Source organism: Sporothrix brasiliensis, assembly GCF_000820605.1.
Source record: "Sporothrix brasiliensis 5110 chromosome Unknown Cont14, whole genome shotgun sequence".
Taxonomy (NCBI): Eukaryota; Fungi; Ascomycota; class Sordariomycetes; order Ophiostomatales; family Ophiostomataceae; genus Sporothrix; species Sporothrix brasiliensis.
Window position 1 is genome coordinate 300,556 of NW_024467133.1, and position 12,886 is coordinate 313,441.

Sequence of the window (12,886 nt, forward strand, 5' to 3'; positions counted from 1 at the left end):
CAAAGCAAGCCGTCCACCAACCCTTCCTTCTTCTTCTTGGCTGACGACCGCCCAATGTTGCCATTGCCGGCTTCAGCCCTACGGAGTCTCTGGAGATGAAGCGCACACCAAACTATTACGACGGGTATGCAGGGCTGAACCCGACCGGCAGCTCCATCGGCGATACAGTCTATGCCGCTGGCCCTACAGGCTATGGTGGTTACGAAGCTGAACAACAGCTACCACAACACCCACACCAGCCACACCACCAACAGCAGCATCCGCAGCCATATGGTCTTGGCAACAACGACATAGGCAGCCCCACCAAGCGAAAAGCTGATCATACCATCTACCGGGAGCAGGACATGCGTCTCGGCACGCCGGCGGCCGAAGAAGCCGATGGCAACTATGAGTACGACATGAACACATACGGAGCCAGCCGGAGTCGCAACGACGGTGGCTTGAGTGCCGGCGAATACGGAGATATGTCGGACCTGGCCACCGTCCGCCCGCAGAACCGTAGCGGCAAGGACGTGCGGATGGTCATCAACAACCACTCCAACATAAACGTGCCCCTCGACCAGAGTGCAGGCAGCAGCGTGACCAGCAATGAGTATGCACCACCCACGCCAAGCGGAGACGCGGCCACGTACGAAGTCTACTCCATTGGCGGTGCGGCCGGCAGTGTGGAGAGCCCGCCTGATGACCAAAAGGGTGCCGGTACCATCAACTCCAATCCGAACAGCAACACGGCGAGCTCACCGACGGATTCGTCAAGAAAGAAGCAAAAGCGCAACAAGCCCACATTGTCATGCTCTGAGTGTGTCGAGCGTAAAACAAAGGTATTTATGTAATGTCCAAAACTTATTCAGTCTCACAAGATCACAGCTAACAACGGCAAGTGCGACCGCGGTCGACCCCATTGCTTGTCTTGTATAAAGCGCCAGACTGAATGCAAATATGCCCATGTTGCAAACCTGTTAGAGTGTGTACAGCCCTTTGGAATCCTTCGGAATGACTGGCTCTTCCATTCACACAAGAAAACTAACCGCCATTAGGGAAACAAGCAGAACAGCGGCGGCAGCTGGTGGTCGCCGAGTAACGCGGCCACTTTTGTCCAAGAAAGTGCCGGGCTCGTTCAGCTCGCTTTCCATCCCGAACATTGCCGATCGAGGCATCCTCAACGCCCACGTCGAGTCCCTGGGCTCGGTGGCTCTCTCTACTGGGCTTTTGTCCAATGTACCCTACTCGGTACCCTCAGCCTCAAACGTCTTTGGCATTGGATCCGAACACCCATTCGCCAACTACTGGACGTGTGAAGGCGGTCTGACCGAAGTGATTTCTGTGCTGCCGGACAAGATTCAGTCGGATATCCTACTCGTCCGGTACTTTGAGTGCTTCGACCCGGTCTACCCGATGATTGACCGGCACTACTTTTACACGGAATTTGAAAACTTCTGGGCCTTGGCGCCCGAGGACAAGAATATGGTTGACCCGGCGTTCATTGGTCTCCTCTTTGCCATGCTGGCTCTGGGCACGCAATTCGTCTCGTCCACAACACCCAAAGAGCGGAAGCAGACGGCCGAGTTCTATGCGTCGGCCAGTAACCAGGCTCTGCGCCTGAGCTCGTACCTCAGCGCTGCATCAGTCCGCTCGATCCAGGCCATGGTCCTAATCACGTACTTTTTGATCAACGACAACCACGCGTCCGACGGATGGGCGTTTGCGGGCATCCTCATGCGCCAGGCGTACGCCATGGGGCTGCACCGGGACCCAAACATTGTGGTTCCGAATGCAAGCCCATACGAAAAGCAGCGGCGACGGAAAGTGTGGCAGGCGGTCCTGCTCCAGGACACGTTCATGACGGTGCTTATGTCGCTCCCACCGACGGCGACACACACGGATGTCAACGTCGAGGACCTCGAGGAGGAAGACGACATTGAATCGAACAACAAAAACAGCGTGACTGATACGGCGTATATTCGCGGATCATGGACGCTCGCCAATCTCGTGCAGGAGGTGATCAGCAGCCCGCGCTCGTTGGACGTACCCATCTGCACGACGTCACGCCACAAGTCCAAGATGGTGTCGGACTTCCGAGCCATCTACCGCAGCTTCCCAGACATCTTCCGCAGCTGGGACCCAGAGTCGGTGACGCAGCTGGCCAAGACGAACAAGCGGGTGGTCCGGCAAACGCTGTTTCTGAGCAGCAACTACTTTCATAACCTGATGCTGGTGCACGCCTCAGAGTCGGCCGACGTGCCGGTGAACGTGCGGGGCACCCTGGAGGCGGCGCATGACGCCATTACGTCCTTTTTTGTTCTCTTCAAGTTGTTTGAGAACGAAGCTGGCGTCTGGTGGGTGTTCAACCACCGGGCGTTCTTGGAGGCGCTGTGCATCGGCGGCGTGCTCAAAGAGACCGTCTTTAAGAACAGCGGCGACCCGGTGGCCACGGCCAAGGACCCGCTGTATGCACGCGCTCGTGCCGATATTGGTAAGTTTACAGAGATTAGAAATGACGGAGATCCGAGGTGACAGAATTTCCATTTGTCTACAAATCCTTATGTTTATTACTTTTACAGCATGCTAACTAACAATGACAGAAAAAATGGTTGAGATTATGCGCATCATGGGCGAAGGCGAGCAGGGCTCTGAAGTCGCCAGGACACGCGTCAAGGTTCTCAGCGAGTTTTTGTAACGCAAAGCTCTGGTACGGACATGTGGATGACCCACCGTACTGCGTACTTTGTTGGCATGCCTCAAGCTCGTCCCTTTCTGGTCTGCATTTTATGTTTTACGTGGCTTTGTACTGGATTCAGCATTTATGGGTGTTCGTTTGATTTCATGCTCGTGTTTTTGTCCGCTGTTTTAGTTTCAGCATCTTGGCCCGATACCTTGGAATAATACTTGCTTTATTGTACATCTTGTCTCTACTATGGCTCTGGTTTTGAATAGTATATGAATGTGCTGTAAAAGATTCTCAAGGCTATTTTTTGAAGTTATTCCCTGAAGGGCATCGATTTTTTATTTTTTATTTTTATTTTTTTTTATAAATGTTGCCGAATTCACCAGAGTCGACTTTCATTTTGATTGACAGCGTTGAACCCCCATAAAACGTAACTCATTGTCTGGTAGGAGAAAACCATATTTCACTTCCTTCTACGTAGTTGCTTGTGATGAGAACCTTTGATGTGGTTCTGAATATATGTATGTTCTTCTTAGAAACGTCTCTTCCAGTGTAAGAGAGTCGGAACAAGGCCGTGCTTTTTCTTTAGTCCATTTTTATAAGTCGGGGTCCACGCCTCGCCTCCCTAGTTTTCGACGGCCTAAATCTTACCATAAATTCAGCTCTCCTACTTATGACGTCCAAATATATTCCACCAAGGATCGTTTATTGACTTTTTTCCTATTATGTCGGAACCAACCACAGAAAACATGTCGTCTTTGTCGTTTTCGATTAAGCCACGTGATCGCTCACTGTCGAGGGCCTTGTCCAATTCAGCCCCTGAAAACGGCTGGACCGTCTAAGAAACCTTTCTGATTTTCTTACTCTCAATCCCTCCCACACATCGGCAATCGACAACATGAGCTTGTATGAATATCACAAGTGGCAGGACTGGCCACGACCAGGACACTTTCCTTACTATGTTGGCCGTACCTTTACTATCCGGCGCCACCGGGCGCCACCGCCATTTAAAAATAAGTATGCATTCACCAATGGAATGCGGCAACATCATGATTACAGCCGGGGACCTCTGGGACTCACGAAACTCGAACGATGCCTGCGACACCCACCGCAAGAGTGGCCTCTAGACGAAGAAGGCGATGCAGAGGAGGGCGGAGACGAGGATGGCAATAATGCAGGTCAAGATGAAGGTCAAGACGGAGGTCAAGATGCAGACGCGGTGTTTGACCGGGACGGGGTATACACACTGGAGATTGTCGAGGAGATTGTCGCTCGCGACGGCCATGGCGCCCAGATTCTTCGCTGCCGCGTGGAAAGCGTCCATAGCTCCGACAAGCCCGCACCCGAATCCCATTTTGTCGCCAAAATCTACGATGCAGCTTACTACCGAGACGACGCCGACTGGTTTGGTGACTTATCGTTCGACGCGGACGGGGACTATGCGTCCGAAGGACATGCGTACGAGCATCTGTGCACGGTAGGCGCCAATGGTCGGTACACGCCGCGGTATTATGGCTCGTGGACATTTGACTTGCCGGTGCCGCCGAAGGAAGAAGACACGGCCTCGGGTTTGGACTCCGGCCCAATGCCGCTTCCAGGCTTTGTCCCAGGCTACGTCCGGGGCATGGTCCTGGACTCAGGCTCAGACTCTGATCGCCCCGCCCAGGACGCGCCCTGTGCGTCTTATCATCATCGAGTACCTCGCTGGCAGCAGCATGTATGCCATGCTGGTCAAGGGCGTTGTTGACGCAATGCCCATTCCGCGACGCCTGGAGGTGATGGCGAAGACGATGGAGAGTCTCTGCCAGCTCGAGTTTCTAGGGATCGAGCACAAGGACTTTGAGCCCCGCAATGTCGTCCTTCTTGATGCTGCCCCCAAGACGAACGGGCCCTCGACACCTCCGGCACCGCCAAACACAATCACGACGAAGACAACGACAACGACGTACGAAACATTGCCATCATCGACTTTAACCACTCGTACGTTGTCAACTCGCGCTTGCTGGCGGATAGGTGGCGACGAGATCGGCAGAACGAGGTGCGCTGCCCCATGCACCGATTCTGGCGCCGGTCGCAAGAGCAGTTTGCGGCGTGGATACCACACGTCTACCACATGCGCCTACCGGCGTTCAACGGCTGGCTCAAGCACCGCTGGGCCAGCCATGTCGACCGCTATTACACGCCTTCGCCAAAAGAGCGTTATTATAGCGGCCTCGACGACGCCACCGAGTACATTCCTCCCGAGTCGATAACCTTGCCTGAGACCCGGATTCCCGGTAGAATTCTCCACTCGTTTGACCCAGATTATGGAAGGGAGCCACTGGATTATAAAAAATATGTAAAGGAGAAGCTTCGAAGTATGGGCGGAGGTAGTGCATAACTCCGTATAAAGGACGAACACCAGACCGGAGTTCGCGGGCTGTGATTTGTTGTCGTATATTGGAGAGAAGATGAACGGCGGCGATGGACGTTGGGAGAGTGGAGAGTTGTGTTGTATCATGCCACGGTTTTGTTTCGAAGATTGTGGGAGTTTGCGAAGCCGATGTAAGGCAATGGCGTCGCAAAAGTAACTGGGCTGGAATCTAGCTGTTAGCAACGCTGTTCTGAAGAGACCAATCAGTTTGCAGCTGGCGGCTTGTCCCGCCTGCACCGACATCGCTAATCAAACATCTGCCAACGCTGACAACAAACATACGCAATTGCTCAAATCGTAAGCGACTTCAACCGCCGACAATCCGCAACCCACGTCAAGTACTACAATTGGCATACAGAGTCGAAGCGGTCTTTGCGCATCCCTCGTCCGCGCAATGTTGATTCGCACGCCTCAGGCCGCGTCGTCGCCAACGGCGCTCGCCGCACCCGCCACGACAGCCGCTGCGCCGTGGCGCGCCCTCTTTGTCCAGCACCTGGGACAGATGCCCATGCCGCTGTGTGCGGTCAGCACGCTGCACAGGACGGGCGATGCGGTGACGCCTCGCGTGCGCAATTGCGTCTGCCGTGGGCTGTGGGCGTCGCTGCCGGCCAACGCAAAGAACCCGGCGCCGCGCAACCCGGCCATCTACGAGAGCGACCTGCCCGTGTTTACGACAGATGCACGCATGGCCAAGGCCGGTGAGATTGGGCTGGATGGCGGCGGGGCTGTCGAAGCGGTGTGGTGGGCCCCCGAGGCCGGCACGCAATGGCGGGTGCGCGGGACGGCGTGGGTGCTGGGACCGGAGGTGGAGACGCCGACGGGGGCGGCCGCACGGGCGGCCATCCAAAAGCACATGCGGCGTTGCCGTCCGGTCCGTGGCCGAGGCGCGCCTGCTGTGCCTGCTGCGACCGCGGCCACAGCTGCCGCTGGCACCTCCGCCTCCTCTTGGAGCTGGTCCCGCGAGATCACGGCACACTTTGGCAACCTGAGCCCTGGGATGCGCGGCAGCTTCCGCAACCCACCGCCCGGCCAGGCCCGGCCCCCCCGCGGCGAGGCCGGCAACACACACCCCGGCGAGGGTCTGGGTGACCCGGTGGGCGATGACCACCTCGACGACCCGGCGGCGCGGGCCAACTTCCGTGTGTGCGTGATTGTGCCCGACGAAGTCGACCAGGTGGACCTGTCCAGGGGGGACGACCCGCGGCGGTGGCAGTACACCTACGTGGGCGAAGACGGCGAGGCGCCGGACGGGGCAGACGTCATCAACGGCTGGGCCAAGCAGGAGCTGTGGCCGTAGCAAAGAGCGCTGTCCTCTGGGCTCGGGGCAGAACGGGATCGGCTTGTTGTGATCCTTGCCAACATACCCGTGGTACGATGATGGGCGTCAGAGCGCACAGCGTACGGAGTGCAGCGCTCAGAGCTGTACTTACAGAGCAGGTGCAACCGTGCGGAGTTTGCCGTTCGCACAATGCAAACTTGAGTGCGAGTTGAACTCAATCGGCGCATGCTCCTGTATTGTTGAGTATTCCTGAGGACCCGGTGGATGCGGCACAACTGCGGTGCCACTCCGCCCAACGTACCCTCAAAACAGCCTCGCCACTGCCCCTGGTTTCTATTGGTTCCTGCTTGTGTCCATGAGCGAACCTGCAAAGGATCACTGTTCGACATTGTCCGCAAACGGGCAAGGTCTAATGACCCGTTCCATGTGGATGGGTTCGTTTCGATGCCTTATGTGTCCCCCTTACGTGGCCTTGTGTGTTCTTTCTGGGGATTGTGCATCGATGCGCGGGACATGTACAGACATGGACTTGTGAGGTTGAATATCGACAACATGCAAGGCATCGTGAAGGGGGCCAATCAGATTGCAAGATAATCAAAACACGGCTATGAATTACGAAATAAAAACGAAATTGCAGCAACTACTGTCGACCGTTGGGAAATGTAAAACCTGGAGAAAGGGCACCCACCCGAAACCGTTGAGTGGCATAAACTGGGGAAACAAGGTGAGTGAAATAGTGTATGAGAGGAAGCGTTTTACCTAATGGATATGTCGATGGTATCGCGCTATGACAACAATAAACAAGGTACAGCGGTTTTGGCGAACGACTAGGTCGACTGTTGGACCAACCGTTGACAAACAAACTTTGATTTCTTTCTTTTCTTCTTCAGCGTCCTTACCGGCTCTCCAGACGCTGCCATGTGGTCCTCCCTTGCTTTGAGGGTTTTTGTGTACGATGTACTTTTCCACCCGTGACATCGTGACGTCTCACACTCTGTTCGAGCAGAGTCAATTTTTGATGCAGCCTGGCCGTGCGAGCGAAATACGGTGTTGACAGACACTTTGTCATGCAAATACTACGCTCATGTCCGAATGCGTATGCTGCTCATGCCTGTACCACGAAAGTACACTGCACAGAGATGGCGCTGCGCTACGATCGGGCACACCTTGAGACGAGTGTTGGCATTGTTTTTCGGAATCTGCAATCTGACTTTCGAGTTGCGCGCCACCACAACATACTTTGCAAGCGTCCACACCATCATTTCGAGCGAACCCCCCTTCTTTCGGATCCTTCGAAGCATGATCGAAGCAAAAGAAGGAAGCCACAACAGCCAAGAAAACATTCTTGGAGATCAAAGAGAATGGAGGTTGGTGGTGGTGTTGCCTGTTGGCTATCCAATCCTCTCGTACATAAGTTCCTTACTAGAACAGGAAGCCCAACTAATTGCCCAACTAATTCGTCGCGGGCAAACAGGGGAAGAAAAAGCGCGCAGCGTAACCAAGCCGTTCTTTGCAGGAGACAGAAGATGTTTCTTGATCCGGCTCACCGAGCCAGAAAAGCAAAGGCCAGCATGGCAAGACATGGCAAGCCAGCCCGCATGACGATTTGCTTGTCTGTTGAATGGCCAATGAGTTCAACACTCTCGCCGCCTCGTTCTGTCTCTTCGTCTACTTTGTAAGAGACAGCACAACATGTCCCGAGGCGCATGCGGTGTCCTTTTTTTGTTTCCCGTGCCCGCTCCCTCCTCTTTCCGGCAGCCCAGCCTGCCCAGCCTGCCCAGCCTCCTGCAAAATGCAACGCAACCCTCCCAGGCGTCTGTGGGGAGAACTAGGACGAAAGCTCGTCATCAAAACTACTGAAAATGGAAACAAAATGAGCAGGCCGTCCACCCCACGCCATCCGTCCGTCTGTGTGTGCCCACGGATCGATGATCGTTTCCTTTCCTCATCATTTTGCTGAGGATTGAGCATTCGCTGTATCGACCTCAGCGGCAAAGACCCTATGTCCACCAGCCATTTCGTGCATATGCCGCCGAGTCAGGAGCGACCAGTGAAAAGAAGCGCCACAGGCGAGGCGCGAAACAGCGGTCAGAGAGCTGAAAGAGCTCAATGCCCTGCTCCGCTAGTATGCATCACACTATGCCATGCCGAGTAATGAATGCGTTTAGATACTTTAGCGAAACAACGCGCGCGACTTCAATGCCCGTCTCCCCTGGGCCACGGTGCAAGAACAGTGCTTCTGCTCAGTGTTTACACTGACTGACCATTTGCTGCTTGGTCCTGTCGCGTGCCTCATTCCTTCATTGGGACAGCAATCCCTCGGCCAGCATCTCTCATACTCGCTGAAGCAGTAGATTCTCACTGCTCGACTATCGGTGTTGTCGGCCTCGAGCACCGAGTCTGCCAAGACGTAACGCATCGTATTTGCGAGTGTTTGGAGACACCATACATCACATATCGCTATTGGTATCGATAGGCGGCTGTGCCTGATGACGGACATGAACACAAAGTTCAGGCGCCGAGACATTGTCCTACACACCGTCATGTCTGTCCCCTTTTCTTGTCTGAGGTTCCTCTTCTGACTTTCCCCACAGCCGTGTGTTCAACTCTCTCGACGGCCTTGTGTACGTCCCGAGAGGGAGAGCCTTCATGTGTCCATCTCTGACTTCATGCCTACGTCCAACAAACCTTTGCCGGCCGAGCTCTATGACTATCCATGAAGCCCCTTTTTCATAACGATCGACTACAAATGTCTGAAGCTGTCGTCTTTGCGGAATGGGCAAAGTGTTCCTGCGCAGCGGCGGCATTGCGACGTGATAATGCCTCGTAGTTTCCCACATGCTTGAGACCACCCCAACCACACAAATTGGGACCCTTGCTCCGAGACACTGAAGAGTGGACAGCGGGAGAAGGGAGACGCTTTGCAGCAAAATATACGAATCGTACAGTGTAGCAATGATATGCATATGCAAACACTGTCCCTGACCGCTGTCGTCCCACCGACCGCTACTTGTCATCGAGTGCTATGGCCTGGCTCAGCACCTGCGCCATGGGATACTGCCGATGTGGCCTTGGCGTTGGGCAGACAAAAGGTACCCAGAAATCTTGAGATAAGACACATCATATTGAGACAATTGGGCTGGAGGAACAGAGTCGCTCGACTTTCCGTGCGTTATTTTGGGAAGGCCAGGGGCCCTTGGGCGATTAACACCTGCTTTTTCAGTTGTTTGTTATTCGCTGTTGGGCAGTGGCAGGTGCGCCACAGTGCCCATCTCCCCATTTCCTACAGTGTCCGATAGAGCACGTTCACCAGCACTGTCAGGGCATACCGTGCTCAAAATGCCGCGCAAGACACCTGAGGCCCGCGGCCCGTATTTTGTGTTCCCGTTGCAAGACACCCACCCTTTGACAAACCGTCGGGAGTCACTGCTACGACCTCGTACCCGTGTTGGCCGCTACCAATCAAGCTCAATGCCATTGCGCAAAGGGACGTGTTTAGCACATGGCTCGGCGCTGGTAGCACGCCAATTGGTAACAATGGCCAGGCCAGCTGTCAGTCTCCAAGAGCACGCCGCGCCGCGCCGCCCTAAACCTGTAATTAAGTAGCGCCAGAAAGGCGGACTGGCAGAGTTGGCACGTGTCAATCGGAATGCTATCTGCGAGCCAACACGACTCGCAAGGAAATAGGAAATTGCGGCAAATCAGCATCGCCTTTTCCTCCTCCCATCCCTTCGCCCAACACCCCAAGTCGCCCGTGGAGCGGACCGTCAATAGCCACATTTTGCTTCTTGCTCATTCCATTCCCTCGGTATAGAGCAGTGTGGTATTGCCGTGCTCTGCAATACGTCGTGACGCCGTACGACGAAGATATACGGGTACAACATATTAACACTCTCTTCCCCATTTGGGCAACCGTCTGTGCTTGGTGCGTTTGCTTTTACTTTTGGGTCTCTTCCAGGTAGTGTTGGATTTCGCTATCAGCATTTGTGCGTGCTGCAAAAAGTACAACGGCTTTCTGTGGTAATTTCTCCCTCAAAAACTGGGACCACCTCGGCTATTGTTGTCCACTACGGCTGTCACTATTGGCCTGCCCTGGAGCCAGGCATTTGGTAACAAAGTCGCCCACTAAGAAGCAAGTGGAGACACTGTCTGTTCATAGAGATTGGATCACTCGGATGATTGGAATCACTGGCCACTTTGCCTGCCGAGGGCTTTGTACGGAGTACTTCTCCATATCCGCTCGGTCCCGTCCTGCGGCCCAGCAAGTCAAGTCAGCCCCATGCATCCTTTGGTCCTGGATCCAAGCGATTTAAATAGCTTTGCCAGCTCCAGCCCGCCAGAACCAATATTTCGCCTGTTACGGAGTACCTTCAAACCAATACGGGTGTACGCTACGGCTCAAGCAATCGATGCAGTCTGCTGAGTCAATACGACATATTGCATTGTAAATAATGGTGTGCTTGTATCCGTGAATCCCCAGAGAAGACGAACAGGGGAACAGAGCGCAGCCGCTCGAGACCAGGAAAACGAGTGACCAGCCCTGTGATGGGGAAATAGCCAGCCAATCCAGAGCTCTGGACCTCGAACCTGGACTGTGCCCTTGCCTCCTGGACTCCCTACGAGTACCGAGTCGTACCGTATGCTTATCTTTTCTTTCTAAAGTACGACATACACCGCACTTTGTTGCAACGCGCCCACGCTCTCTTGCGTAGTCCTGGTTCTGCGAAACAATCGTACAAACGACGCACAACAAGACGCAAGACGCAAAGACGCACGGAGCCGTCATACCGCCTCTCTGTATTTTAAGTACTGTAAGTATTTAAATAAGCACTGTATGTCGTAACTTGTCCCGTATTCATACCCAGAAGATAGCTTCCTACGGATATAGGCAGTAGCGCAGAATCCTGCCTCGCCACTCCGTGGCACTACAGCCACCCCTCTTTTATTTTCTTGCCACTGGCTCCTGCCTCCTCGAGTCCTTTCTTCCTGCGCCAGCCTTTCCTGGGCCTCCCAGTTTACAGTAGGACACCCCTGGTTCGCGCCTGCCTTTACCACCCTCGAACCTTCCTGTCAAAGCCATTGTTTGTCTTTTACGTCGTAGTGCCTCGTTGTACCTGCCGAGCCTGCCCAATCGTGTCCCAAAAAACACCCCTCAGTCGCTCCTTCCTTCGTTCGTTCCTGCCAAAGACAAAACGTGCAGTCACTCCATGCAGTCTCTATCTCGTCACCTCCTTCCCTCTTTGTCCTTCTTTTCATGGCCCCTTTTCCTCTTGCAATTTGCCGGCTTCATTTCTCCCTGCTCTTTATCTTTGTCTGCTCGCTCTCTTCTCAATCCATCGATCGTGCAAGCCTGTCGCCTTGTCTGCAAATCCCGTTTTAACCGCCATCTACGCCGGCGCACAGAAGAAACAAGGCCAGGGTCCGCCCAACACACCCTTGTCGACACGCCCATATGTTGTACATGCACATACAAACAGGTTCAACCGCACGCCCCTCACTCTCCCATTCTCCACCTTTCAACGTTGATCCTTTTTGTACTCTTTGCTGGGTTTGCCGCCTCTCCGATCTGGTAACCGACAGAGTCAGCAGTTACATTCTTGGCCCTGGCATTGGCCCTTGGCAATTGACCCTGTTATCTCTCGTCTCCTCTCTGGGGGCGTTGGCTCGCTGCTTTTTCTATTTCCTTTTGTCTGCCTCTGCGTATCATAGTCTCGCTATTTCACGCTTTGCGCTTGTGATAGCTATCTCATTTTTGCCTTGCCTTTTTTGTCAATTTTCTTTTTTTCTCCTTTTCCTCGGGTTTGCTTTTCACTCTTTTAACCCTGTCTCCTTACCTCAATTTTTTTTCGACGTATCTCTTTTCATCTTGTACATCCTTTTCAACAAGCGTACGGCGAACACAGCAACCTACATCGCCAGAAACAACGTTTGCCCAACGCGATCCTCGCATTGAACTTTTACACCTCAACTACTTTCCAGCCTTATTGCGACATACACCTACTTTATCGGCTGTGCTGCTGCCGCGCTACTCACTCTCAACTCGACTGCCTTTTCTGCAGCACGCACTCCCCACAATCTACAGCAACCTTCATATACTGCACCAAAAAACCCGAGACAACAAGTGAAAAACCACGCAACAGACGACCTTCAAGGACGCAAAAAAGGAAAACCGCAACGCGAACCGACGTTCACAAAACGAACACCTTGCTTTTTACCCGGGATTCGGACTGTTACGAGCCGCAAAATAATCGAGTCCAGTTGCACCAAAAACTTTGTTGTTAGGACATTGCCCTCGCCTTCGGTTTTCTTCTTCCTCCTCTCCAGCCACAAAATCAGTCACCACGGATTCCTCGATATCACCGCGTAGGGGACGACGAATAAAAGGTGGCAACTGCAATATTCTGTTCGGCCTCAGATTTACCACTGCTGCCCCGCCAGCTACTGCGACACCCTACCCGCTCGCCCCTCCAGAGGGAGGTGGACGGGACGGACAGAAGCAATAGACGCGAGTCGACGACCTCGCAGCGAA

At 54.0% G+C, this 12,886-nt stretch overlaps 3 protein-coding genes across 3 annotated transcripts; all 3 read left to right on the plus strand.

The window, feature by feature from the left end:
* Nucleotides 1-95: 95 nt before the first annotated feature.
* On the plus strand, nucleotides 96-2,677 carry SPBR_03607 (zn 2cys6 transcription factor; the record flags this gene model as incomplete). The annotated part of the gene is made up of 3 exons (XM_040761897.1): nucleotides 96-799; nucleotides 1,038-2,473; nucleotides 2,583-2,677. The coding sequence occupies 3 exons, from the start codon at nucleotides 96-98 to the stop codon at nucleotides 2,675-2,677; spliced, it is 2,235 nt and encodes a 744-aa protein (XP_040622772.1).
* An 886-nt stretch (nucleotides 2,678-3,563) lies between these two features.
* Nucleotides 3,564-5,045, plus strand: SPBR_03724 (uncharacterized protein; the record flags this gene model as incomplete). The annotated part of the gene is made up of 3 exons (XM_040762014.1): nucleotides 3,564-4,280; nucleotides 4,312-4,610; nucleotides 4,679-5,045. 3 exons carry the CDS (start codon nucleotides 3,564-3,566, stop codon nucleotides 5,043-5,045), a joined length of 1,383 nt encoding a protein of 460 aa, XP_040622773.1.
* A 427-nt stretch (nucleotides 5,046-5,472) lies between these two features.
* On the plus strand, nucleotides 5,473-6,375 carry SPBR_03818 (uncharacterized protein; the record flags this gene model as incomplete). Its single annotated transcript, XM_040762108.1, has 1 exon — nucleotides 5,473-6,375. The coding sequence occupies one exon, from the start codon at nucleotides 5,473-5,475 to the stop codon at nucleotides 6,373-6,375; it is 903 nt and encodes a 300-aa protein (XP_040622774.1).
* Between the last annotated feature and the right edge of the window lie 6,511 nt (nucleotides 6,376-12,886).